We start from the raw sequence: 25,058 nt of genomic DNA, 5'->3' as shown, positions 1-25,058 counted from the left end.
TTGACAATCTCAATGTCTACGTCTTGAAGAAGGTAAGACTTTTAAAAAAAACCCATTACTTATATACAGATCAAATGTGTTATGTACACCACAAATAATAAACAATATTTTTGTATTTTGTATTGTATAGGTTGGATTATTTCCAGATTTGTTGGAACAAAAGGTATTACCGCATTTCGATGAAGGAGATCATGTAAGAATCTTTTATAGCATATAATATCACATCCTCCATTGATGAATTACCCTTTTGTTAAACTTTTAAAGGACTTCTTTTGTCCCTGCAAGGTTTCGGCTATGGTAAGTTGGTAACTGCAGGAGAATTTTACACAAAGAAAGACCTCTTTCCAGGATTTGGACGACCTTTTGTATATTATGCAAACATACTGCAGACGTTCGTAAGCAATACATACATATATAATTTATCTGTTTATTATCTTCGTAGAGAAATATAGAGCCACATGTTTTAGGATTCTTATTTGCAGGGTAGGAAGGAATTCAGAAGCAAAAGATGCGGCTAGAGTAGCATTGAAATCACCTTGGTGGACATTAGGATGTCCTTATGAGGCATGTCTAAAAAAATAATTCTTGTACTTCTTTTTTTGGTTGTTCTGAGTTTTAAAGCATATAAAAACATTTTAATAGTCATGAACACAGCTTGAAAACATGCAGGACGTTGCTAGTATTGCGCAATGGGAAGACGAGCAGATTGAATTCATAAGGGTACTTCCCAAGTTGAGGACAATCAACTCTCTGTTTCTCTCCACCTCCTCTTGTCTCAACACGTTTTGCTCAAATCGATGCCTTTTCCTAATCGCTTTGTTCTTTCCTTTTGACTCCTTTATGTTGCTTGATTTGCACTGTACTTGGAACATAAGAGCACACAACTGGCCAACACTTGTTATCTCCGGGTTCTGGAAGACGGAGACGCCATGTCTTCAAGCATCCAACCTCTCCAATGACTTCAACAGTGTTTTCAATTCCTTGTTTACTAAAAACCACAGCAACTTTCTTCTCCTCGTCAATGAAGAAACTCTTATGTGAAAGCCCCCGCTCAAAGTCTTGTCTATCAATTGAGAAGAAATTGATCCATGACACATTGTTGGCCTCAATCTTAGTCGTAATCCATACCTCAAGCTGACCTGTTTCGCTTGACTGAAATAAAGCCGCGATCTTCTCTTCTCTAACACAAGATAGTGATGCAAACTGTTCACCCCAAGCTCTAAACGGCAAAGGAAGAAGCGGTCCAAATCTCTCTCTTGTAAAATCAAAACAGATTATATGATCATTGAGTGGGCTTACCTTTCGTTCTACACTCCAGTAAGTGTTTCCCTTGAGAGAGACACCACGGTCATACCCTATAAGCCAGTGTGGAGAGACATCAAGAGTAATCCATGAATCAGAATCAAAATCGTAGATTTCAAACCGTAAAGCACGGTTGACGGGGAGAAGTCTGCGATCTGTTATCTCTATTACTGTTGTATCATCTGTAAACCTCAAGATCTTGAAGCTACGACAAGATCTGTTTTCGCTATTATTTTTGTATCCGAGAGCATACTTGTAATAGTCTCGTCCTTTCCATGCACTTGCGCTGTTATATTTTCTGGTTTGGATCCACCTTGTATGCCCCAAACTCGGATTCCAAACAACAATCTTAGTGTCATCGTCTTTCAAGATGCATAACAATAAACCCTCGCAATGAAATACTTCAGATATCTTGACTTGTTCTGGATCCTCTAGGCAAGTAAGTTTACCTCGAGACTTTATGGATAGAAGATTGTCGTTCACGGCAATGCCCATTAAACGAACATTGCACTCCAATATCACAATCATTCGATTCTCCCCTAATTCCTTTGCTGCTGCTTCTTCTTTGGCAATGCGCATCTCCATAAAGCTCCGGCTTTTGAACAAACCGTTCCACTTTTTGCAAGTTAATCTCACTGATCTCATAAATTTCCAAGGAACCCTGTAGACAATCTCCTCTACCAAATCCCTTGGAAGATTTGACATCGACGGCATCATCATCATCGTAATTGATTCAAGTTGAGAAAAGGGACCTTCATGACCAGAATCAACAATGGCTACAGTCACCTTGAGGTTATCGAGTAACAGAGCGAATCTCCTTGACCTAACAGAAATACCCTTCTCTTTGAGGTCAAGCTCAAGTCCCAAAAGGTGGTGTGTGTATTCCCCTGACCCGTCACTTACAAACTTCACATGCTTGTTCTCAGGGTATGTCTTTCCCCATGCCTTCATCACAAATGGGCCATTCACTGCAACCAACCAATTACCAAAAAAATTTCAAATCAAGCACACTCAGCCAAAATACGATAACCAAACCAATTGTATAGACTTTTCACTCTGCATTCTTCTACGAATTCAATATTTTGATTCATATTTCAGAAGTATACAAACTCACCACTAAAGCAAATGATCTCATCAATACCCCTTGACTTAAGCTCCTCTGTTTTCTCAATGAATCCAGGCTCAAGCTTCATGCTAGCCTCACAACAAGAAAACACAATTCCCAAATCAAATCTACAGATTCATCAGCTTATAATCAAAACCCACATCTATAGAACTAGTTTGAAGGATAAAATCAGCAAAATTTTGAAACTTTATACCTGCATGTGGGAGTGAAACCACCAGGGACATTGTAGAGAATGACTTTTTTACCGGCGGCGAGAGAGTGAACGGAGACTGTCTGAAGCTGATCATTCTCATCGTAGAAAGAGATAGTTCCGTCTGGTACAACATCGCCCACACCGATTGGAGCCATGAGAAGAGATCTCTGCGGCTGAAGAGTTTTCGAGTTTGAACAAAATGAAACTAGGGCTCCAGAAAATTTATCCATTAATTGATTTCTTGAATTATGGTTTTACTAGGACAGTTTCCCGCACAGGCAAATAAAATTTTAAAAACAAAAAGATCAACATAATTATTAAAAAAAAAAAAAAAAAAAAAATCTAAAATAATTTTATTCATTATTTTTGTAAAGTTATTCTAAAATTAATTAGTAAATGAAACTTTCGATAATATTGAAAATACATTCTATTAATAAAGTTATTCTAAAATTAATTAGTTTATTTGTTTTAATAATTTTATATAGTTCAACTAATTAATTTATCATTAAGCACAAACATTTGTACTATTATTGAAAAATTTTAGATGTCGATATTTAGAAAATCATAAAACGTAGAAAAATCGATTGTTTTAAAAATTACCCGATTTAGTTTTCAATTTTTATTTGTTTTTTTATACAGGATCAACCAGCTCAGCATTGGTCTCTGGCAGAACCAGCGTTACGGATTTTGGCGCAGCCTAAGAGGGTTCGGATTTGGTAACGATCCGTTGAAGCAAGGAGAGTAAACTCTCTTAAGAGACTAATGATAAAAAATAATAAAAAAAATAAAAAACATTTGAAACCATAGAAAAAGATGTTGTTCATGCCTACACTGATACAACATTCGCCGGACAAGTGACAAAGTATGAAAGTTGAAAACAAAGACCAAAGTTTTCGACATTCATAACCAGTTCAGTGGTCATCCACTGTGTGTCTGTCAGGAGTCTTCAAAATGGTGATCAGTTTCGTCAAAGATCTCTTCCTGCAAGCACATGCCCAACAATAAATAGTCAAGTGAAAAATAGTTTTTTTTTGGTAGTTAACTTATATAATATAAGATTCCTTACCTGCAGAAGTTCTTCAATGACATCCTCCATTGTAATGATTCCGACAGCTTCTTCTTCCTCAGCAAGTTTAGGCAGCGGATTGCCATTCAATTGCAAGATGTCTGCATCATTGTCTTTTGACCACTTCTTGGACTTTGACCCTCCTTTAAACGAACTTGCTCGATTAGGAAAGCTCTTCCACTTCTGAAGCGATCTTTTTGTCCTTAACATTCTCTCCTGAGGAGTAGGAGTTCCCTCACTATCCAAATCCACTCGGACTTCCTTAACACTCCCTATTAGAGAAACCAAAGCAAATATTCAAAAAACTTGAAACTCAGTAAGACAATGTTTTGTCCATCAATGAAACATTTTACCATTTGTAGAAGGTAATGGGTGGATTTTGTCGCACTGTCTCACAACAACAGCCATGTGGCTGAGTCCTTTCTGGAACTCGTTCAATATGTCATATAGAGGCAAGATTTCTGGAACTCTAAAACAAAGTAAGAAATCAGCTTTTGAAGCACATTCAAGTGGGTTTTAAATTGCTTAGAATCGGAAATTTCACCTTGGGATCCTTCTTATTGTGACATTCTTGACAGGTATTTCTTCATCTGGGTTGATGGTCAATAAATTCTTTACCTGAAGATAATAGTTATGAATGGTTAGAACTGGAAACAGAACACTACAGAGGACACTATACGTGGAAATGACATTAGAGAGAACTACTGCTTGAGGCTGGAAGTTACCAGAACAAGGCCGATGATGTTAGTTGGTTGCTCATAGTATACTGGAACTCTGCTATGCCCTTTCTCAAGAATCAAGTTCATCAAATCTCTATACCAAAGGAACAAAGAAATAAAATATAAAAAGGTTTAGCTACAAGAAGAATAAAGACTCTAGGCAAGTGTGCTTCTAATATGATAGTTCTCAGAAGAATCACAACACAAAAACCTGTCTAGTTTGGCATTGATATCAATCACAAAGATATCTGATATTGGTGTCATTGCATCCTTGACCATTTTCTCAGACAGTTCAAGAGCTCCTGCAATGATTGTCGTTTCATCATGAGTCAACTCTCCACCCTTTCCAGCCTGAAAGAAACAAGATACTAAACAACATGACATAAATAGAATGGGATACAGAAACTTTTCATCTTGAAGATGGGATCAATGCATACCTCATTTCCATGAAAATCCACAAGTGTTTTCAGCTCAGCTCTTCGAAAAAGTGCTGCACGACGATGGCCCAATAGAAAGTCCAGCAGCTGGATTATTCAAAGGGAAAAGAAAAAAAAAAACACTTTTAATAACAAAGAACATGATGGTTGGGGCATTGACTCCTGCAGAGATTGGTAAAGTGTTTTTACCTTACTAATTGGCCATGCAACTGGTAAGCAGATAAAGACTAGAACACGGACAAACGGAGCCACTGTTGCACCAATCGCCAAACCATAACGTGAACAGATTGACTGTGGTATAATCTGCAGTAGCAGTAAAGCCAACAATCAGATACATAAAAGTGATTAAAAAACGCTCAGAAAAACTTTTTGTCCCTATTGTTTAATACTATTACAGGAAAGGTAATCTTACCTCACCAAAGAGAAGAATCAATGTAACTGAAATCAAAATGGCACCCCACGCCGTCGTAAGACCATCAAGAAATATAGGAAGCGTCTGAAAAGATTAAATCATTACTAACAATCAAACAACATCCTCAAAAACGTATATGAGAATGTTGAATCATTTACCTCCATAGCAGCTGCGTTGCATATGAGTAAAGTGACAAGCAACAGATGCTGATTCTTTACCACTGGCAATATCTTTGCTGCAGCAAACAAAAACAACTCTGATCTATTAACACAGTGAGAGACAGAGCCTAAAAGTAGACCAAATTGATAATGCAATCATTGGAATACTGCTCACAACAACAACTGAATCATCTTCGATGACACAACAGCTATTACTTCATCAAATTTGGAGGTTCGACTTAGAGTAGGAAAAAAGTGATAAAAAGGGTATATTCTAGTCTTGATTAGTAAAGTTAGGATAAGACCAAAATCTTCACCAGTATATTATATTCACACGCAGCAATTGAATATTACAGAAACCAAACTCGACCTAAAAATAAACAGATACGTTTGGAACTTGGAAGTAAATCAAAACGCCCAATGAATGAACTAACTAATAACCAAATTCGAATATTACCATCACAAACAACAACAAAAAAGACCATCGGCAACATCTAACTACACACGTGTAAACCCATTCAAAAATATAATCGCAATTGGTGATAGAAAAAAACAAAACTTTACAAAGCAAAATAGGTGAAAAAAAACAAAACTTTGTAAGAGAGTGAAATCGAATCAGGGAACTCAAAAAGAGGGAAAGTGTTGTTACCAGCGTATTGGCGATATTGGGGAGTACCGGATTTAGCGAGAACTTCAAGATCAACGAGACTCATAGACATAAGACCCAATGTTAAACCAGACATGAGTCCAGCGAACAAGACAAGAAACGCAATCACAGCTATATGTATAAAGAAGTTTGTGTCGCAACATTGATACTCCACCGCCATCAAAAAATCGACTCTTTTCTAGATAAACCCCCAAAAAAAACTCAAGAAATCAGAAAAAAAAAAAACACACACTTTAAAACTAAACCCCTTAGCTTAAACTCACTCACAGACTTGACATCTCTCCAAATGTTTCTTGAAAACAGAATACAGAACAGTCTCCGACTCAATTAGTAACCACACAAAAATAAAATAAAAAGAGAGACTTTAATCAAAGTGAAGCTCAGGAAAAAAATATCAGATGAAAGAAAAAAAAAAAAAAAAAGACACTTTTTTGCAGAGAAATCAAAGCAATTATGGAGAGAGATGAGACGATAAATAAAAGAGCAGAAGAAGCTCGTGCGGTGGAGATTCCACTGGAGATATATAGGCCGTGTTTAATGACAATACTAGCCCCGTCTGTGTAAAGCCGTGTAATGTAATGTTAGATGAGGAAGGGTGTTTACGTAAATGTAACATTTGTGTCTCTTTTATTACTATTATTGTTAGTGATGGTGACGCAGCAAATTAGCTGGGTTTTTTTCCCGTTACGTAGAGGAGGAATGGAGGATTTTTGATCCGATACGGATCTTCGCCCACGACACTTTTTCTGTTTTTGCGTGCGTCGTCAAACTGAATGTGTTTTGTAGTAGTAGTAAAGCTTCTACTGTATATATATATTTAAATAAAACAAAAAAAACATTTGTTATTTTTGTTCTGAAATTACCTTTTTTTTTTTTTTTTGCTTTTTGAATGAATGGCTGATGTAGTTTCCTTTTTACAGTATTTATAATTAGAAATTTTTTTATAAAGGAGTATTATTTACTAAAAAGTTTATACTACCAAGAAACTTCTTTTTCCACCCTATGACGAAGAGAAAGCTTTCATTATGAGCTACTTTTTAGGTCGGCAAACTCTTTATTACTATCTTACTATTTGACAAAAGCAATACTCGAGTTCCCATACAATAATACATTTTCAATTGTTTCACTCGTGCGTCGTGGCCGTGCATTTCTTTTAGCGATCTTATGTCCATTTTATCAGGCCCAGTTCATCCAATAATTCGTAGTATCTGTGTAATGTATCTAACATATTACATATGGTTCCAAATCCGCAAAAACATTAGCTAAAAGGATTGGTAATATTAAAATAAACTAGAGTACCAAATAAAACTAGAAAAACATATGTTATCGAAAATGAATATGCTTAGATCTAGATCAGGGATTCATATCTATATTCTGGAGAAGATCGGATTTCATATATCTCCCCCAACTCGATCTTTAAATCCATAGTCCGGAAAATTTTAAATTCTATTCATGCAAGGAGGCATCGTAGAAAGTTTCAGAATCTGATGATCCATTGGATTCTTTGAGAGTAGTCTATGCATATCTCTGTTTTCTTCCTTGTTTTTTCTCTTTTTTTTTGCCAAGGAATTAAACTTTAGGTAACTTGTAATACCTAACTCTTTCATTTATATGATATTTATTCGCTTAGCAAAAAATATATATATATATTGTACGATGAATCACATCTTCTTTAATACTATATACGATGATATAACTATTATGTTAGTACTTAATTAGTATATGTGATTTATTTTCCTTTTTAATAAAGTATTTCTTTTTTAGTATTTGGTATAATATAATTACAAATATCTGGAATTTTTTGGGTTGGAATGAAGCGCACGATGAATCAAAGAGAGAATATAGTGAATATTTTGCTTGCCCTAATGAAGATGTATGCTTGGTTGATACCACCACACACACACACACACAAAACAAAATATGCTTGATTTGTTTATAGTCTCGACATCCGACCTTATTCATGGATATTCGTTTGACCAATCTAAACAATGGCAAATGGTTGATTATGAAAAAAAAAAAAAGATTAATCGTCGCCATGCATTCACCTGACCTAGTAAAAGTCATAGCAATTAACTAGCATAAAACATTTAAACTATCTAGCTAGAGGATAAAATGTACAACACGGAACGGAAGTATATATATTCTAACGATTTGTTTTATTTTGTTCTTCAAAGTTTCTCCTTAATAATAATAAACTAAAAGCCTACAAACGTATATGGGAAAGATTTGAAGAAATTGTCTTGCAGTTTTAATACTGTAAAAAATTGTTCAGTCAATTCATTGTTTTTATATTATTTACAAAGGGACAATTTGACCTCTTCGCCTAATTGACTTGGTATTACCGAGATTTTAAATAATACAATTACTACAAGTGTATTCGTTCGTTGGTAAATTGTCCACAAAATAACTCCTACGTAAACTCTATATAAATCCTCGTGTCTAACCCATAACACACAACACAAAGTAAAAGAGCTCGTAGACAACTAAGAAAACTAAATGAAGATATTCAACTCTTCTCAAGTCCTAATACTCGTGGCGTTAGCTCTTGTCCTAGCTTTTGCGGTTCCTCTGAAAGCCCAAGACCGGCCACAAGACTACCTCGATGTACACAACCATGCTCGCGACGACGTTAACGTGCCTCATATAAGATGGCATGCGGGGGCGGCCAGATACGCCTGGAACTATGCCCAACAAAGAAAGCGGGACTGTCGTCTCGTTCACTCAAACTCTGGCGGGCGTTACGGTGAAAACTTGGCATGGAGCAGTGGTGATATGTCTGGTGCTGCTGCAGTGAGATTGTGGGTCAAGGAGAAGTCTGACTACTTCTACAATTCGAACAGATGTCGTGCTGGAAAACAATGTGGTCATTATACTCAAGTTGTGTGGAGAAACTCGGCGTGGGTTGGGTGTGCCAAAGTCAAGTGTGACAATGGTGGAACCTTTGTGACTTGCAACTATTCTCCTCCTGGTAATATTAGGGGCCGTAGGCCTTACTAAGTAAACGTGCGCATGCAGACGAATGTAACTTGTCCATAGCGGACGTGTGGTGTTTCTGTAATTTCAATAAATGATGATCATCATCATAGGATGATATGGTGATTCCTTTGTGTGTTTATGGTTTGCATAATATGTTGTGACGGAATAATACGTTTTTTGGTGTTTAATATCACGACTTAAACTAATTAAATGACGTCACAACGTAAGTTCTTGATAGTTGCCTGGTATTGTATGGGGGTAGCGGGCTAGCTTAACACAATAATGCTTCCATCCTACCATATTTTATTTAATAGTATATTACTATAAGTTATAGTTGTGATTTTTTTGCTATTTAAGTCATCAATTGTGGGCAACAGTGATGTTGAAACCGCAGTGGAAAAAAAAACAATGTTATCGATCTCATACTGAATTCTTCAACTGGGGACCATCATAAATTGGTTTTGCCACCTTATCATGTTTAGGGTTCAATCCTAGTCTTCTTGTAATCGTGTATGTGCTTATAAATGTTAAAAAGGCTTGTTTGATGGCTAAATTTCAGAAACATTTGGAATGTATTTGCCAGATGTTTTTTGCATGTTGATACAGGACATTAGATATTGATTTTGGTTTGCCCAAAAAAAAAAAATTTGATTTCGGAATTTTGGGAGGTGCTGTTTGAATTGACAGAAATTGGTATTTTGAACCAATCGGAACACAAATTGTATCATAATAACCAAAGGTTAAACGAGAAAACAAAGATATTTGGTTGTGGAAAAATACGAGGATTAAGATAAGCTATAGTCCAGAGAATTTAGATTTTTGAACATATCAATTCGAGACTTTTATTCCAGATGATACCCAATAAACGATAGTTACTTCTTTTGAGGTTGTGGAGTACCATTTTAGAAAATTTGGAAGTTTTCGTCTAGGCTAATCTACACAAGTAACACAACATGTCCACGTCTGCTTTATTTTGTTTTTATTCGACAATTACATTATTTTTGCTTAGCTAGAATGACTGCATAGTCATGTGAAACAACGTAAAGGAGCATTGTGGAGATGATCAGTTAAGATATATATATAGATCATTAATTTACACATTTTCAATTGATATTAAAAAAAAAAACATTTCTGTTTTGAAATTATAACATCAACGCCAATAATAAATGGAGAAAATTTACATTAGTTTGATAGATTATCCTCTCTTTACCAATTAATTTTCAAAAATGTATGATACTTATTAAGTATCGATCTCTTTTAAGTCGTCCAATTAACTAAAATTATAAAATCAATTAGTACATATCGTTGATAATAAATAGCCCATACTTGCAAATAGAAAAGAGTTAATGAATAACCATCATGTGACAAACTAGATAATATCGTGATGGCTACATATTATTTGGATTATTTAGCCATCCTAAGTCGGAAGACATGCACAAATTAAACGTCAGTGATGTGAAACTCCAACAACTATATATATACATATATATATATATGCATTTTATGGAAAATTTTCTCATATTTATCTCTAAAGTATTAGTATTAATTAATAACCGAATTATCAACATACAGTACTATGATATCGTTTTTACGTTTATCCTCGAATTTTTTTATCGTCCTTCCTTGTTTAATAATCTCGCCTTATATCCACATCTTCTAAATAGTCAGTTATTTCACTGTTAAAACGTTACGTCTCACCAACATCTTAAACATAAAAATTTACCATCCACATTCCACAAGAATGGACATATCAAATTTATAACTGTATGTATGTATGGATGATCCAATCCAACACGAACATGGCAATATATATAGTTCAATCGACAACTATACAACGTACTGTATATGTTATACTAATCATACATAACCAATAGTGGTACTCAACCACCCATATGAGAATGCAAAGCCTCACGCGCGCATATTAGAATTTCACTAATCACGTCAATTACTATGGCTGTAGCTACGAAAGAATCAATTGGCCTACTATAATATTAGACCGAAGACGCATATATACATTTCTAACTATTATTAATCTGTAAATCATTTCGAATTTTCGTCTTACATAAACTAACATTGTAAAAAATTACAAGTGATTGTTTTAAAAATATAAAACGTTCAACAAGTACTTTGATACAAAACTACTATATAACGTATTCAATCCTCACTTGTAAAACCCACAAAAACTAATAAACTCTAAACGTCTAAAACGAAAAAGATGAAACTCTTTAACACATCTCAAAACATATTCTTGGCTCTAACCTTTTTCCTTGTTCTCATCGTTCATCTAAAAGCCCAAGACAGTCCTCGAGACTTTTTGGCAGCTCACAACCGAGCACGAGCCGAGGTTGGGGTGGGTCCCTTAAGATGGGACGAGAAAGTGGCTGCTTATGCCCGTAACTATGCGAACCAGCGTAAAGGTGACTGCGCCATGGAACACTCGAGCGGATCCTATGGAGAGAACATCGCTTGGAGCAGCGGTGACATGACAGGCGTTGCAGCGGTTGACATGTGGGTGGATGAACAATTTGACTACGATTACGATTCCAACACATGTGCTTGGGACAAACAGTGTGGCCACTATACTCAGGTTGTGTGGAGAAACACGGAGAAGTTGGGATGTGCAAAAGTGAGATGCAAGAATGGTCAAACCTTCATAACTTGCAACTACGATCCTCCCGGTAACTGGGTTGGCGAGTGGCCTTACTAAAATAAAACTCCAAATGCGCTTACGAATCTATGTTATACTTTCATGTATGTTTGTATTCTTCAGTTATACCAATCATCTATCATGCAACTAATAAAGGTTGGTAATTGTCCGGTCAGGTCCTCTTTGTACCATATACTTATATATATATATACGTGGAATAAAAAAATGCAATGCTACTGCTTGCACTTGCTTTGTTTGCTAAATGAAAATCTCCTCTCCTTTTCTATGTATACGCGCACACATAATTAAATGAGAAATACCTAAAATAGCATTAAAATAAGTTTTATAGACAATTATAGCACATATTCCATAAATTTCCAAAAATAGCACTATTTAACACATTATAATATTTAAAATTAATTTTTAGAATTTTATTTTTTTAGGTTTGGGTTCTCAATTTCACATTTAGAGTATAATTTTGAGTGATAGAGTTTAGTATTTTGAATTTAGGATTTAGTTTTATAAAATTAATTTTATAATATAGTGCTACTTTTTGAATTTTAGAGATGTTGTGCTAAATTTGGAAACGAAACTTTTTTATTGCTATTTTTGAGAATCTCACTAATTCAATTAATATTAGATGTACTACATAAAAATACAAACACGATCAGAAAAGCAACTAATATGTTATTTAATTAAAAAATCGAACCCCTTACATTTTTATTATGCTCCAATGATTAAAGACACATCCCTCTTTTATCTTTTTAAACTAATGTGGGTTTTCGCATTAGTTTGGATTTACAAAAGAGCTTAACCAAAGAATGTTTATATTTATTATGTACATGCTCATGCACACACAAAAGAAAGTGTGGAAATTGGAAAACAGATTTCAGATCACTCTCTATATATATATGATGCTCCACTAAGGAACATCAGTTATGCATGTTTTAATTGAAAGATTACGGATAACAGTTATTCGTATACGTGAGTTTTTCCACGTATCCACGCAAATAAAAGGTTGAACTCGAAGCCGATTCGTTTAATTTCTCCGAGAAAACAGAGATTCATTGTTAGCAAAATATATTTTGTCTGTTCTTGTTTTTCACCCTTTTTTTTTTTTGGACAAACACAGATTTCCATTCATTTAAATAGAAACAGTACAAAGAAACGGAATTGGAATTCCAGAGTTCAAAAGGATAAGGCGGTTACAAAGATAGATTTCATCAAAGTCATAAACAAGAAGATAGAAAACATCAAGCAATAATCCAAGAGAATTGTGAGGCAGTCGCTAAGAAACAAGCTGAGACATGTGAGATCAAGGTTGCAAGACTGATTAACATCGAAGAATCCGATAGCTGACAAAGTAATCACGGTCATACGACTTTGTGACGTTGAGAGGTGAATCAGGGCCAACAAGCTCTCCGATGAGAGGTACAGAAACAACAGCATTGCCTTGGCAGAGATTCGGTGGGTTATAACCCGGGTGGTGGTGGTTCTGAAGATGTTATGCTTCGGTGTAAGACGCTGATAGCTGTAATGGTAACTCTCACTCCATGGAGATGAGGTCATAATGCCATTGAACTTCAGGTTTTTAGGAGGACACTTCAACAAGTTGATACAAAGCAGTTTAGAGGTCTCGATAAGCATACGGGGTGAGGAATAAGGGGGACTGAAGAACCATCGGTAATCACAGCGCCATATGGTCTGGATCATAATGCCGAGTTCATTCAAGCTTCTAGCCTCAAGAGCAGAATCAATATGTCGATCTAAAAGCAGGTTTCTTATACAATTCCTTAGCCAAACTAGCAACAATGTGGTTTATCTTCCAAATGCAGTATTCGAACAAATGGTTCCATAAATCCACACACATAAAGACTAGAATGGAAAAGATTTAAATTCCGCTCAAACCTGGATAACAGCAAAGGAAGCCATCTTTTGGTAACGGGCTCAAAAACCTTAACAGGCCGAGGAAGATTGGGCCCAACCGCAGAAAACCTAGTTTCACGGTCGGGGGCATCGGAGGGTTCACGCAGCGGCAGGGTAGAGCGGATGTCTGATTCAGGGGCTCAAGCATCTCCATTGAGGGGAGGGAAGGTGATTGGGGGTTTAAAGCGAGGCTTGATGCATCCTAAGGGAGTCCTAGGAGCTTAAGTTCTCCGGTACAGGAATTCGATACCAAAATGAGGAAACCGTCATGCGCCGTCGACAACTCCACCAGGCAAAGCACATTTGATGGTCCTAGTGGATCTACTCCTTCCATCAAAGGAACCTGGTTTAAGATCTCCTCTTGGTGATACAGAAATCCAGATCTGACAAAGTTTGGGTCTTCAGATTTCATCTCCGAAAAAGAGTTTTGAAGCGGTACAGAGTTGGGAGACTCCGGCCGGCAGCTGTCCTCTTTGGATTGCAGATCAGTTAAAGGAGGTAAGTGGGTGAAAAGGGTTAAAGAGAGATAAAAGGGGAACAAAAGCTTAAACAAACGGAAGAAGAAAGCTAGACTACGAGATTGAAAACAAAGATGAGAGATTCGGATTAAATCCCGATGCCGACAGTTTTCCTTCGCCGGTGTCGGAGGAGAGCTGCGGTAAAAGTTCCTCAATTATAGTGTCTGGGAGAAAAAGTTCGGGGGTTTTAAATTATAATCACTTTGTGGATATAACGAAATGTTTTTCACCCCTTAAGTTTTAGTTTCTTCGATATGAATAATTGGATAGTATTTCAGATGGTGACTTTGTATTCGGAAGAAAAGCTATAGAGGAATTATGTGAACTGTAAACAACATTAACTACACGGCAAGACTTTAATTTGCTATAATAATATTTTCACATTGACATTGCCTGAAACCGCTTAGGTCATCCGGCTGCTTGGGCAAGGAGGCTGCGCACTATAAGTTGACTACTGTACTATTAACGGTTAATTAACACATTTGTGATTGAATATAAGAGAATATGCCAAGGGTTTTTAATCAGTTAGCTGATTTTATTGAAAATGATTTTACATCAACCATAATTTTGGTTAATTTGGATACTTTTGCTAGATCAACAAATTGTCAATTGACTTTTTAAACCAATTGGAAGTCCGAGTCTGAAAGTATCGCATCTTTTAGGATTTACTATGAAATATATAGAGTTTTTATATTAGAGTTAACATATATGTACATCATGGAGACGAAACTTGATTTTTTCAGGGATTTGATACATATGATGATTTTTTTTTATTTTTTTATTTTTTTTATTTTTTTATCAACTTTTTGGTAATTTTTTTTGTAAATTTTTCTGTAATTTTTTTTTATCTATCATGAATTTTTTTCCCTCACCATGAATGAGTATTTGCTTTATTTTCCAGGTCTACGGATCAGCGCCGGTACCTTATATCTAAATAGTCTCTATAAACGATTGAACCAAAAATATATTATTATTTCATAGCTATCCGGGACTTTAAGCGATGAATTGCTAAGTTGCAGTACGTTTCTTTATTGATCGATTGAACGAAAAAATACAAGTCACATTTTTAAAAATTAGATCTGATCCATAGCCGAAACCAATAATTCTAAAGATATATTCCACCACCCTTAGCCGACCGAGATACTCAATTCATCACTATCAGCTCTACAAACATGCCACCTTTTTTTCGCACACCTACACAACCCTAATAACGTGCGTACATCACTTCACATTAATGTTTAGAAGCCTTTAGTCTTTTATATATAGTCTCTAACCAGATTTACTTCAAAACGTGACACCAACTAGGCCATTAACTATAATTTGTGTACATTATATATAAACATTTTAAACTTTCTATAAGTAGCAATCAAAAACAAACATTCATCTTACTCTAACTTTAATTTGTTCCATGAATCTTTAAAGACGAAAGAAAAATCATTAAAATGTTTCAGAAGGTTGCTATTGATACCTTGGTTCTCCTACTTATCATCAATTACATGACCCAAATCGATGTTTCCTTCGCACAATACTCTCAGTATCCGCAGTCCCATGAGTCTCCTGACAGCTACCTCAGACCCCATAACGCAGCCCGAGCCGCGGTAAGAGTGAAGCCCCTAAGATGGGACTTCGGTCTAGCCACTGTGGCACAGGACTACGCAAACCAACTAGCCGCCGGTTCCTGCAGTCTTGAACATTCATCTGGACCATATGGTGAGAATCTTGCATATGGCGGTGGAGACATGTCGGCAGCTCAGGCGGTTGCGATGTGGGTGGATGAGAAGTCGTATTATGATTTTTATTCAAACTCGTGCCACGGTCCGGCTTGTGGACACTACACGCAGGTCGTGTGGCGTGGCTCAGCTCGGCTCGGTTGTGGTAAGGCTAAGTGTGATAACGGTGCAAGTATTGTTGTGTGTAACTATGACCCTGCAGGCAATTTTATTGGAGCTAAACCATATTGATTTCAGATTCAATTGATGATTGTGTGTAAAGATGTTTGTATTAATTAATTATTGATTATTTTGAGAATTCGGTACATGAGATTACATACTTCTTTTCTATAAAGTATGGCGTTAAAAATTGTATACAAAGATGTTGAGTGACTTTCCTTTTTGAGCGCATCATCATCGATTCGAAGGATGGCGAAGAAGTGACTATCAGAATCTTATAGATTTGCCGTGGTTAAGCGCTAAAATGACATTAATATACATGTTTGAAAGATTTGATTTCATCCTCCTCAGACACTGCTGGTTTTATAAAGATTAACAGAGAACACTCCATATTTTCTTCAATTCTCTAGATTTACATTTTTATTGTTTGTTTTTAAACTTTTAAAATTAAAATGCTCTGATCCCTATTATTAGGGTATGTACACTCTTCGTTTAAAAGCTTCGTTTTTCAACAGACAAACAAAAAAAAAATCTGCTGTTATTTATCCAAGTCGAAGGATGAAAACGGATAGCTCACACAATGGTTTAATACAAAAAGAAACTGATGTTAAAAAAAAAAAAAAAAAAAAAAGCCAAGGAAAAGATCACGAAGAGAATAGTTTCAAAACAGAGAAGCAATCATCACATCACGGGTTTGTCATGGGAGAGGAGGACTGATCATCTAGCTGCTCAATGTTTCCTGCGTCTGTGGACATAAGCCATCGGGCGAAATCGCGAATCAACTCGTGCATTGTAACCGTCTCATCGTCAATACCGTCTTCTAGAAGACAAACGTCTTTCAAGCCTTCAACCAACATAAGGCCCTCGTGTTGGCAACCCTCGCAATCTTTAATAATCCCTTTAGCCACCATAAGGCACACAACTTCTTTTAACTTGATTATGCAACCCCCGGGATACGACGCACATAACAAAAAGCATTGTTTCATCTTCTTGTCTTGCAAGCAATCATATGTCAACTTTAGAGAAGCGTATATGATTTCACTAGTAATCTCACTCGCACGGTGAGGGAAGTTTAGGTCTCGCAAACCCATCTGCCACCAGCCGATATATGAACACTGTAGTTGTATTTTCCCCACGACCGTGATCGCAAAAGGATAACCTTGGGGTTTGCTACAAACTTGCTTTGCAATGGGTTCGACAGTGGCTGACGTAGCATTTTTTTCTCCAGCCACAGAGCAGAAATACTTCCAAGCATCATCAGCGCTTAGGAAGTCAAGTTTTAGGGTTTGATCAACTAGCAGCTTCCGGCACACACCGCGGTCCCTAGTGGTGATAAGAATTTTGACTCTCACCCCATTGTCTCCTTGATAATTTCTCCATGGGATACCCAAACGATCTAAATCGATGGACGCGAGGGCGTTATCAAGGATGATGAGACACGTTTTAAATTTCTGCAACTTACGGAAAATTAAACCAGCTATTACCGCATCGGGTGCATCCTCTGCGTAAAAAAGGGTCAACCTTCTAGCGATTTGGTGTAATTGCCTTGAAATGTTAATCTCTTTATAACATGGAACCCAAATCACTAAATCAAACCGTAGATCACAAGTTCGACTCTTAATGTTGTTGTTCAAAGTCTTTGCAATTACCGTTTTACCACAACCTTCTAAGCCCCACAGAGCAACCCTATTAACCGCATCGTCCGCTAACAGGGCTGTAATCTTGGCTAAATAACCCGACAAAGAACTCTCATGATCTGCCCTATCACTACAACAATGAAATTGCACAGGACAACTAACCCACGCCATGTTATTGTAGATGTCGTATATGTCCACGCCTTGCTCGTGATGGGACAGAGTATTCGAATCTGCTATTCGAATCTTCCGTGGGGAAAAACACAACCACCTCAACATCTTCATCATTGTCAGTTTTCCTCTGCTTCTTATCCTCTAAAATATTTCTTGTAAATATCTTAGTTCTATTTTTTTTTTCAGCAAAAGTAATTTATTCAGAATAAAATCTATCAAGGTACAAAGGTTCCATCAGCCATACAGGAGGATTGTAAGAGTCTGAATAAAAATCGAAGTTATTACAACCCAATTTAGCTAATAAATGGGCAATCTCATTGTTTGTGCGATGAATAAAGGAAAAGGCTACATGAGCAAAGTTTCTGGAACAGAGTTTGATATCTTGTAGTAAACCATGAATGGAGACATCGTGTAGAGATCCATTGAGGCAATCAATTAACGTTTTGCAGTCTCCTTCAAAGCATACATTGGTGAATCCTTTAGCAGCAGCTTGTTGAATGGCCAGTAGTAAAGCTTGTGCCTCTCCCTCTAGTGAATTATTTGCATTTCTAAGGATACATGAGCCCCAATAAATTGCAACTCCAAGATGGTTACGGATCATCCATTCTCCAACCGTTTTCCTTGTATCTGCTCTGAAACTAACATCAAAGTTACATTTCACCAATGGAAATTCTGGTCTCGTCCAAAGGGGATTATAAGGTTGGTCTGAAGAAACTGAACAAAAAGAACGAGGTGGTGTTGACTTTATCCATTCAAACACATCAGCCCTATCTTGAGATACGATTCGATGATGATCACAAGCAATATTTTGGAAGATGAAATTGTTGCGATCCTTCCATATGTTCCAAATAAGCCAGAGAGGAAGTAGTTTCTGTTCCTTGGATAATGATTGATCATCAAACAAGTGTAATAAAGCTGAAACATTGGAATCACAATCTGTGTTATGGAAGGATGATAGTAGTGGGAGATTAGCCAAGTCCCAAACCAATTTTGATGCAGGACATGTGAATAGGGTGTGATTAATAGATTCCTCAGCGTCGTGACAACGTTGGCATAGTGTACTAATGTCAATACCCCGAGAAACAAGTCTAGTAGTGGTACCTAAAGATTTAGATAACATATTCCAGAGGAAATGTTTTATTTTTGGTAAAATTTGCAGTTTCTATATTTTGTTTTTTAGTTCAACGGAACCATGAGGGATGTCAGAAGCATGAACCAAGTAAAAAGGATCATGTGTAGCCAACCAATAAACAGACCGAACAGAGTATTCACCAGAGGCATTGTAGTGCCAAATAACTTTATCTATTATGTCAAATTGTGGAATGTAAATTTGTTTTAAAACCTCAATATCAGTCGGTTTAATCATAACATCAATTGCAGGTGTATCCCATGATTTAATGGAACATGTGCAATCGATAAGAGATGATAGGATACCTGTGGCAGGAGGGTCAATAGAACAAACAAGGCGTGGGAGATGCTCTGCAATAACATTATCTACATTGATTCGAACTGTAGAACCATCACCAACACAACTCGAACTCCTTTTTTTAGAAGACCTAAACCAATAATAATGGATGACCAGCCATAAGATTGTGTTTTTTTGGGTGTGGCATCAAGGACTGAAATATCAGGAAAATATCTAGCCTTCATAACTTTAGCAAATAAGTTGTTGGGACATTTAAGAATACGCCAAGCTTGTTTAGCTAAAAATGCATCGTTAAACTTAGCTAAGTCTCTAAATCCCAAGCCACCTTCTCTCTTAGAGTATTGAAGCCTTTTCCAAGCAATCCAAAGGATGCCTCTAGATGAAGTCGTTTTCTTCCACCAAAAGTGCAACAGTAACGATTCTAGTTCAGAAATGAGTCCAAGTGGTAGTTTGAAGCAGGACATAGCATAGATCGGGATTGCAGCTGCAACCGACTTGAGCATAACTTCTTTCCCAGCAGGTGATAGAAACTTGCCACTCCAATTTGTCGTACGTTGTCTAACTCGTTCAACAATGTACTCAAACATTTCTTTTTTTTCTTCTACCAAATTGTTCCGGTAGACCTAGATACTTCCCCCTTGATTTGGTATTTGCAAGATTCTTTTCATAGAATCTTGACGGTGACCAAAAACTCGAGAACCAAAAGTGATAAAAGACTTTGAGCTATTGATTTTTTGTCCTGAATAGTATTCATAGACATCAAAAACATCTTTTAAGGCCTGACAATTGCGATTGTTTGCTCTGCAAAAGAATAAGCTATCGTCTGCAAATTGAAGGTGAGTTATAGGTGGAACCCCATTGCCAATTTTGATTCCTTGTAATCATTTGGAGGACACCTGAGACTTAATGAGATAGCTTAAGATATCTGCAAACAGAATGAATAGGTATGGAGACAGTGGATCACCCTGCCTTATCCCACGACTTGGTTGTACTTTACCATATGGTGTACCATTTACTAAGACTGCGTATTCAACTGATTTAACTGTAGCCATGATCCAATTAATCCAAGTAGTTGAAAAACCAAATAATTTCATTGTGGTTTAGAAGAAGTTTCAAAAAAACCAAATATCTTAATTCTATAAGCATACAATATATATATATATATATATATATCAGATTTTTTTTTAAAAAGAAATTTTACATTATGTGCAGTCAAATAAATAGAAATTTAACATTATGATAGTGTATTTAGATTTGGAAAATATACATCTCTAAATGTTATTTAAGCTAAATGTTAGAACAATGGTTGTTCCGACTTCCGAGTACAACATATATATGGTGGATGGGTTTCATTTTGCCATTAGCTATTTTACGTTTTTTTTTGTCATAGATTAATTATTTATTTTGTTATATGTTAATGTCATTAAATACTCCATTACTCAATAGGCTGTATGAGATTTTTTTAAAATGTGAATTATAGGTATTATTTTTACATTATGATAGTGTATTTAGATTTGGAAAATATACATACCTAAATAACAACGTACGTGGGTTTCATTTGTCCCATTAGTTATTTTACTTTATGTGCAGTAAAAAAAAAATAGAAATTTTACATTATGATAGTGTATTTCGATTTAGATATCTATATTTGTTATAAGTTGATGTCGTTTCATTACTCAATAGGCTGAATGAGATTTTTTTTTTTTTTTTAGTTTTAGTAAATGTTTTACTGTGCTATCACATACTATATAATATCATATATAGGGATATATTTAAATTCGTCTTATTACTACATTAAAAACATTAACTTATAAACTCATTAGAAAGTAGGACCGCCGAGTCACGAGTACTTTTGCTGCTTAACTTGAACAAGTAGACCAAGTCAAAGTCAAACATACCATCTAAAATTCGGAATTTGTATTTTAGCCCCTTAAGTTTTGTAATTTTTTTTGTATTTCTTCTGTTTTCACCCCCAAATTTATATATTTATGTTTTGACCCTTACCCCTTACAAATTAAAAAAATTTGTGTTGTGACCCTTAAAGGTTTTATCATATTTTCCTACTACTTTGTGTTTTAACTATATTTTTCTCATGGTTTTTTAGTCTTTTTGTTTGTGTTTCACTTATAAATATTAAACCTAATTTTTGGTTGTTTGTAATAAATCAAAAACGTTTTTAGCTTTTTAAATTATTAATTTTTATTGTTGTAAAAAAAAAATATTTATTTTCTTAATTATATTTCGACTCCCCTAAAATATATTCTGAGTTCGTCACTGCTCCGAATGATGTACGTGGGTATACAAAACAAGTCTTACATGCACATTCTGATTTACGTACAACAGTACATATAGTGATCTAGAATCTAACGGTGAGTCGTCGAGAAGAAAGTGGTAATGTATGTGGGTTTCATTTTGTTATTAGCTATTTTACTCTTCTTTTTTTTGTCTTAGACTAATTATTTACTTTGTTATATGTTAATGTCATTAATTACTCCATAAGCTGTATGAGATTTTCTAAAAATGTGAATTATAGTTTTTCTTCTGTCTTAACTCAATTTGAAATTTGAAACTTGAAACCCTTGATAATATCTATATGTAATTAATTTCAGTGTTTTAAACACTGAACCTACCTTTTTAAAGCATACTTGCTACATTAATTTTAATTATCGATGGTTTTACTGGTGCATGCATATGTGCAAATTAAAAAGAGAAAAACAACATATATATTGTTTTCAATCTGCTAATAAAAACATAATAATTCTATCTATAGAGAGAAAGGTCATTTTTTATGAAATTATATGGAAAACTTGTAGCTGTGGATAACGTAAGAGGGAGTGGTTTATTAATAGTCAGAAGAATTACCAAGTCTGAGTACTTGGTCTCGTTGGAACAAGAAATAAGAGACCTGCTGATAAACAAAAAAAGAGCATGTTGACAGAGAAGTAGAAAGAGTTTACATCAGATTATATATCAAATGTGTACTTGCTAGCCATCAACAATTCTATATCTTATGGTCTTGTCGCCTTCTCTAGTCCACTTTGACCACTTCAAGAATGACTCATACACATAATTAGGTTACCTAAAAAAAAGTTCTAAATTGCTTTTTGTTTCCCTGTTATTTATTTTTTTCTTCAAGACAGAGGAGGTGTTGTTGTTTCAACCATAAACTAACGTAGGAGTTTATTTCAATTTTCTAACAAATTAATTGATTAGAATTATATACTTTATATATTTTTCTTTTCTCATTTTCATGATTTTATAAGTTCTGAAATTGAACTATATTTGACGATTCATTTAATAATCGCCAGTAATTTTCCATATAAAAAATTATCAATAATTGAAAATTAATAGAGAATTATTCCCCAAGAAATAATAATTAAAAAAAATAATGGAGTAGAGTAGACAATAGTCATCGGTTCACCATCTTTGCGTTGTCTGGGCCTTACCTCTGTCCTTCACACTCTTTCCTTATTCAAAGTTTTTCTCTCTTTTTTTCTTTGTTTTTGTTTTGCCTTAACTATAAACTCCGAGCTCGAAAGCTTCTCTGTCTTCTTCTCTTAGATAACTCTCTCTCTCTCGAACTCACAAGGTACTCTCTTCTTCTTCACAAAACTCCAACTTTGTTTCCTTTTTTAGTTGTCTCCGAATCTGATTCTTGTCCCTATTGTATCTCATCTATATATTTTTTTGTTCTTGATTTTGGCTGTAAAACTCAGCTATTTTCAAGAATTAGTTTCTTGATTTGACTCCTTTTAGCTGTTTAAGATCGAAGCTGTCATGGGTGTGTTCTTTTTTTTGCCATGTCCCATTCTTCTTCTACTACTTGTTCTTTCTTGAATTTGTCTACAAGATTTGGGGATTTTAAGGTTCTCAGTCTCTGTTTGCTGATTTAGGATTTCAATCTGCGTTGTTTGGTTTTTACTTTGTATACCCCTTTACTTGCAGCATCTTGGTTGTAATTTATTTGATATTTTTTATTTTCCCTTTTGCATGTCACATCTTTTATTGTTCTTTTTGGTATTAATGAACTCCAAAAATTTGGTCTTTTAGGTTATTGATTTGTCTTATTCTATAAAAGCTGGTTCTTTATTGTGTGTCACAGGTTAAAGATCTGAGTTATGGTTTTTTTTTTTTTGTATAGCAGTTGAGAAGAAGAAGTTTTGTTGAAGATGAAGAAAGCATCAAGCAGAAGCCAAAGAGGAAGCAAAGGTATTAAAGGGAAGCATGTTTTGCAGATTTGTGTTCTGCTTGGGGTTTGCATTTGGATAATCTATCAAGTGAAGTATTCTCATGATAAGAAGAAGGAGTTTTACGAGAAAGATGGCGAGAAAGCGACTGTGTTGTTGTCAGAGGTTGAAGACGGAGTGGTGAAGCTTGGGAGAAAAGATCTTCTTCCCGGTTATCATAACAAGAAGGAGAAGCATGTGGAAGAGGATGAGGATGAAGATGAGATTAGCCATGGAGGAGAAGAGAAGAAGACTAAAGTAGAGAATGGTAGTAATCATGAAGAGGAGGAGAAAGAAGAAGAAGAGGAAGTAGTTGAGGAGGATGAAGAAGATAAGAATAAGCAAGGAGAGGAAGTAGCTGAGGAAGATGAGGAAGAAAACAAACATGAGGAAGATGAGATTGATGAACAAGATCAAAGTAAACCCGGTGGAGATACTGATAAGGATGATGAAACACTTGAAGAAGAGAAAGAGAGTGGAACGAGTGAAAGCGATGAGAAAGAGAAAGAGAAAGAGACTACTCATGCAGATGAGATTGATATGACCGTTGATGAGGCACGCGAGGAGCATTACAAGGCTGATGATGCTTCCAGTGCTGTGTCCCATGAGTCTCGGATACTGAACACTGAGAAATTGAAAGAAAGTTCTAATGGAACAACTCAGGAGAATAATTCCAATAGCACTACAAGCGAGGTTGAGATCCAGAAGCAACCTGACTTAAAGTTAGGAGAAGCAGAGAATTTTGTGAACAAAACAACCACAGAAGTGAAAGATGGTGACAGTGAACCATCCAGTTCTGAAGCAAAAAGCGCGGTAACTGAAATACAAGGTGAAACAGTTAATACCAATTCGACAGAAGCAATTCTTGAAGCTACAGGCTTTTTGCAGAACGAAACAAAAATCATGCGAGATCGAAGTCAAGAGAAAAGTGCACCGCCTGCAGGATTCTCTGAACCACATCCTGTCTTGGAACTTGAGCAAATCCGTAATGAATTTGATCCCAACATCACTGTTTCTGCAAACATTACCAACAAAGATTCCATTCAAGATGAGTCCAGGAACTCAACTTCAGAGTCTTTGCTGATTGAAAACATATCAGGCTCAAACACGACCGAGGTGAAGGAGAATTCAAGTTCTGAGGGTGATGATGAATCAGCTGAAAAGGAAAGTTCAAACGTTTTCTCTACAGAGCTAACGGAGGAAGCAGATAATACTTCAGAAACGTCAATTTCTCAAGAAGAGATGGATGCACTCACTGATCCACAAACTCTGCCAGATATAAGAATAGAAGGGAATGAAGAAGATGAAGAGGAAGCAATCGGAACAGAGTGAAAGAAGCACTAATGGCAAAATTGATAAGTTAATGTGAATGTTTCCATGCTTTTGCAGCTATGCGATTGTAAAATCTCAAAACATTAGTCTCTCTCTGTTACTTAGTTTCGCAAAACTGTATATTCATTTGGAACTTTGGCTACGGATTGCTTTCACTGCTCTTCAGGAATCCTGACTTTTAACACTAACAGTAGAAGAAGAGCTCAATAACTTGTCAGTTAAGCTGCAAA

At 35.8% G+C, this 25,058-nt stretch overlaps 5 protein-coding genes and 2 pseudogenes across 10 annotated transcripts; 4 read left to right on the top strand and 3 right to left on the bottom strand.

Annotated features, from left to right (window-relative positions):
- Positions 1-571: 571 nt before the first annotated feature.
- LOC104721445 (peroxiredoxin-2A-like) lies at positions 572-2,909 on the bottom strand. 2 transcript variants are annotated; one of them, XM_087473361.1, is made up of 3 exons: positions 2,622-2,909; positions 2,417-2,496; positions 572-2,270 (listed from the first exon to the last, which is right to left on the bottom strand). In XM_087473361.1, the coding sequence occupies exons 1-3, from the start codon at positions 2,849-2,851 to the stop codon at positions 808-810; spliced, it is 1,773 nt and encodes a 590-aa protein (XP_087329487.1). In that variant the 5' UTR covers positions 2,852-2,909; the 3' UTR covers positions 572-807. The 2 variants fall into 2 exon arrangements, with proteins under 2 accessions (XP_087329487.1, XP_010437729.1); XM_010439427.3 differs by having other exon boundaries at positions 2,417-2,535; positions 2,622-2,866.
- A 488-nt stretch (positions 2,910-3,397) lies between these two features.
- Positions 3,398-6,625, bottom strand: LOC104721444 (DUF21 domain-containing protein At4g33700). 2 transcript variants are annotated; one of them, XR_002034284.2, is made up of 11 exons: positions 6,063-6,576; positions 5,414-5,490; positions 5,256-5,339; positions 5,033-5,146; positions 4,844-4,930; positions 4,618-4,757; positions 4,413-4,500; positions 4,232-4,305; positions 4,041-4,148; positions 3,688-3,959; positions 3,398-3,602 (listed from the first exon to the last, which is right to left on the bottom strand). XR_002034284.2 is itself a non-coding variant. In XM_010439426.3 (11 exons), the coding sequence occupies exons 1-11, from the start codon at positions 6,238-6,240 to the stop codon at positions 3,558-3,560; spliced, it is 1,275 nt and encodes a 424-aa protein (XP_010437728.1). In that variant the 5' UTR covers positions 6,241-6,625; the 3' UTR covers positions 3,398-3,557. The 2 variants fall into 2 exon arrangements, 1 of the variants encoding a protein (XP_010437728.1); XM_010439426.3 differs by having other exon boundaries at positions 4,041-4,156; positions 6,063-6,625.
- Positions 6,626-8,535: 1,910 nt separating this feature from the next.
- On the top strand, positions 8,536-9,244 carry LOC104721443 (pathogenesis-related protein 1 pseudogene; annotated as a pseudogene). The gene has a single exon (XR_015573107.1). The product of XR_015573107.1 is annotated as a pathogenesis-related protein 1 pseudogene (transcript).
- Positions 9,245-11,226: 1,982 nt separating this feature from the next.
- On the top strand, positions 11,227-11,966 carry LOC104721441 (pathogenesis-related protein 1 pseudogene; annotated as a pseudogene).
- Positions 11,967-15,526: 3,560 nt separating this feature from the next.
- LOC104721440 (pathogenesis-related protein 1-like) lies at positions 15,527-16,175 on the top strand. Its single transcript, XM_010439423.2, has one exon. The coding sequence runs from the start codon at positions 15,590-15,592 to the stop codon at positions 16,106-16,108; it is 519 nt and encodes a 172-aa protein (XP_010437725.1). The 5' UTR covers positions 15,527-15,589; the 3' UTR covers positions 16,109-16,175.
- Positions 16,176-16,722: 547 nt separating this feature from the next.
- Positions 16,723-17,958, bottom strand: LOC104727588 (putative disease resistance protein At4g27220). The gene has a single exon (XM_010446679.2). The coding sequence runs from the start codon at positions 17,956-17,958 to the stop codon at positions 16,723-16,725; it is 1,236 nt and encodes a 411-aa protein (XP_010444981.2).
- Positions 17,959-22,650: 4,692 nt separating this feature from the next.
- On the top strand, positions 22,651-24,970 carry LOC104721439 (uncharacterized). Of its 3 annotated transcripts, none has more exons than XM_087473256.1 (2): positions 22,651-22,859; positions 23,415-24,970. In XM_087473256.1, the coding sequence occupies exon 2, from the start codon at positions 23,440-23,442 to the stop codon at positions 24,826-24,828; it is 1,389 nt and encodes a 462-aa protein (XP_087329382.1). In that variant the 5' UTR covers positions 22,651-22,859; positions 23,415-23,439; the 3' UTR covers positions 24,829-24,970. The 3 variants fall into 3 exon arrangements, with proteins under 3 accessions (XP_087329382.1, XP_010437724.1, XP_087329384.1); XM_010439422.3 differs by having other exon boundaries at positions 22,675-22,859; positions 23,412-24,970; XM_087473258.1 differs by lacking the exon at positions 22,651-22,859 and adding an exon at positions 22,862-23,051 and having other exon boundaries at positions 23,412-24,970.
- The last annotated feature ends 88 nt before the right edge of the window (positions 24,971-25,058 follow it).

This window comes from Camelina sativa, chromosome 11 (genome assembly GCF_030686135.1).
Source record: "Camelina sativa cultivar CO46 ecotype springtype chromosome 11, ASM3068613v1".
In the NCBI taxonomy this organism is placed as follows: Eukaryota; Viridiplantae; Streptophyta; class Magnoliopsida; order Brassicales; family Brassicaceae; genus Camelina; species Camelina sativa.
The sequence above is the reverse complement of the archived record's forward strand: the minus strand, read 5'-3'. Positions and strand labels throughout refer to the sequence as shown.

Excerpts from the sequence above, each read along its gene's own strand:
- LOC104721445 (XM_010439427.3), bottom strand. The coding sequence starts at position 2,851 with ATGGATAAATTTTCTGGAGCCCTAGTTTCATTTTGTTCAAACTCGAAA. Across the intron at positions 2,536-2,621 it reads GGTTTCACTCCCACATGCAG|ATTTGATTTGGGAATTGTGT; the intron begins GTATAAAGTTTC and ends ATGAATCTGTAG. Across the intron at positions 2,271-2,416 it reads TGAGATCATTTGCTTTAGTG|TGAATGGCCCATTTGTGATG; the intron begins GTGAGTTTGTAT and ends GGTTGGTTGCAG.
- LOC104721444 (XM_010439426.3), bottom strand. The coding sequence starts at position 6,240 with ATGGCGGTGGAGTATCAATGTTGCGACACAAACTTCTTTATACATATA. Across the intron at positions 5,491-6,062 it reads CCAATATCGCCAATACGCTG|CAAAGATATTGCCAGTGGTA; the intron begins GTAACAACACTT and ends TGTTTGCTGCAG. Across the intron at positions 3,603-3,687 it reads TCATTGAAGAACTTCTGCAG|GAAGAGATCTTTGACGAAAC; the intron begins GTAAGGAATCTT and ends ATGTGCTTGCAG.
- LOC104721440 (XM_010439423.2), top strand. The coding sequence starts at position 15,590 with ATGTTTCAGAAGGTTGCTATTGATACCTTGGTTCTCCTACTTATCATC.
- LOC104727588 (XM_010446679.2), bottom strand. The coding sequence starts at position 17,958 with ATGATGAAGATGTTGAGGTGGTTGTGTTTTTCCCCACGGAAGATTCGA.
- LOC104721439 (XM_087473256.1), top strand. The coding sequence starts at position 23,440 with ATGAAGAAAGCATCAAGCAGAAGCCAAAGAGGAAGCAAAGGTATTAAA.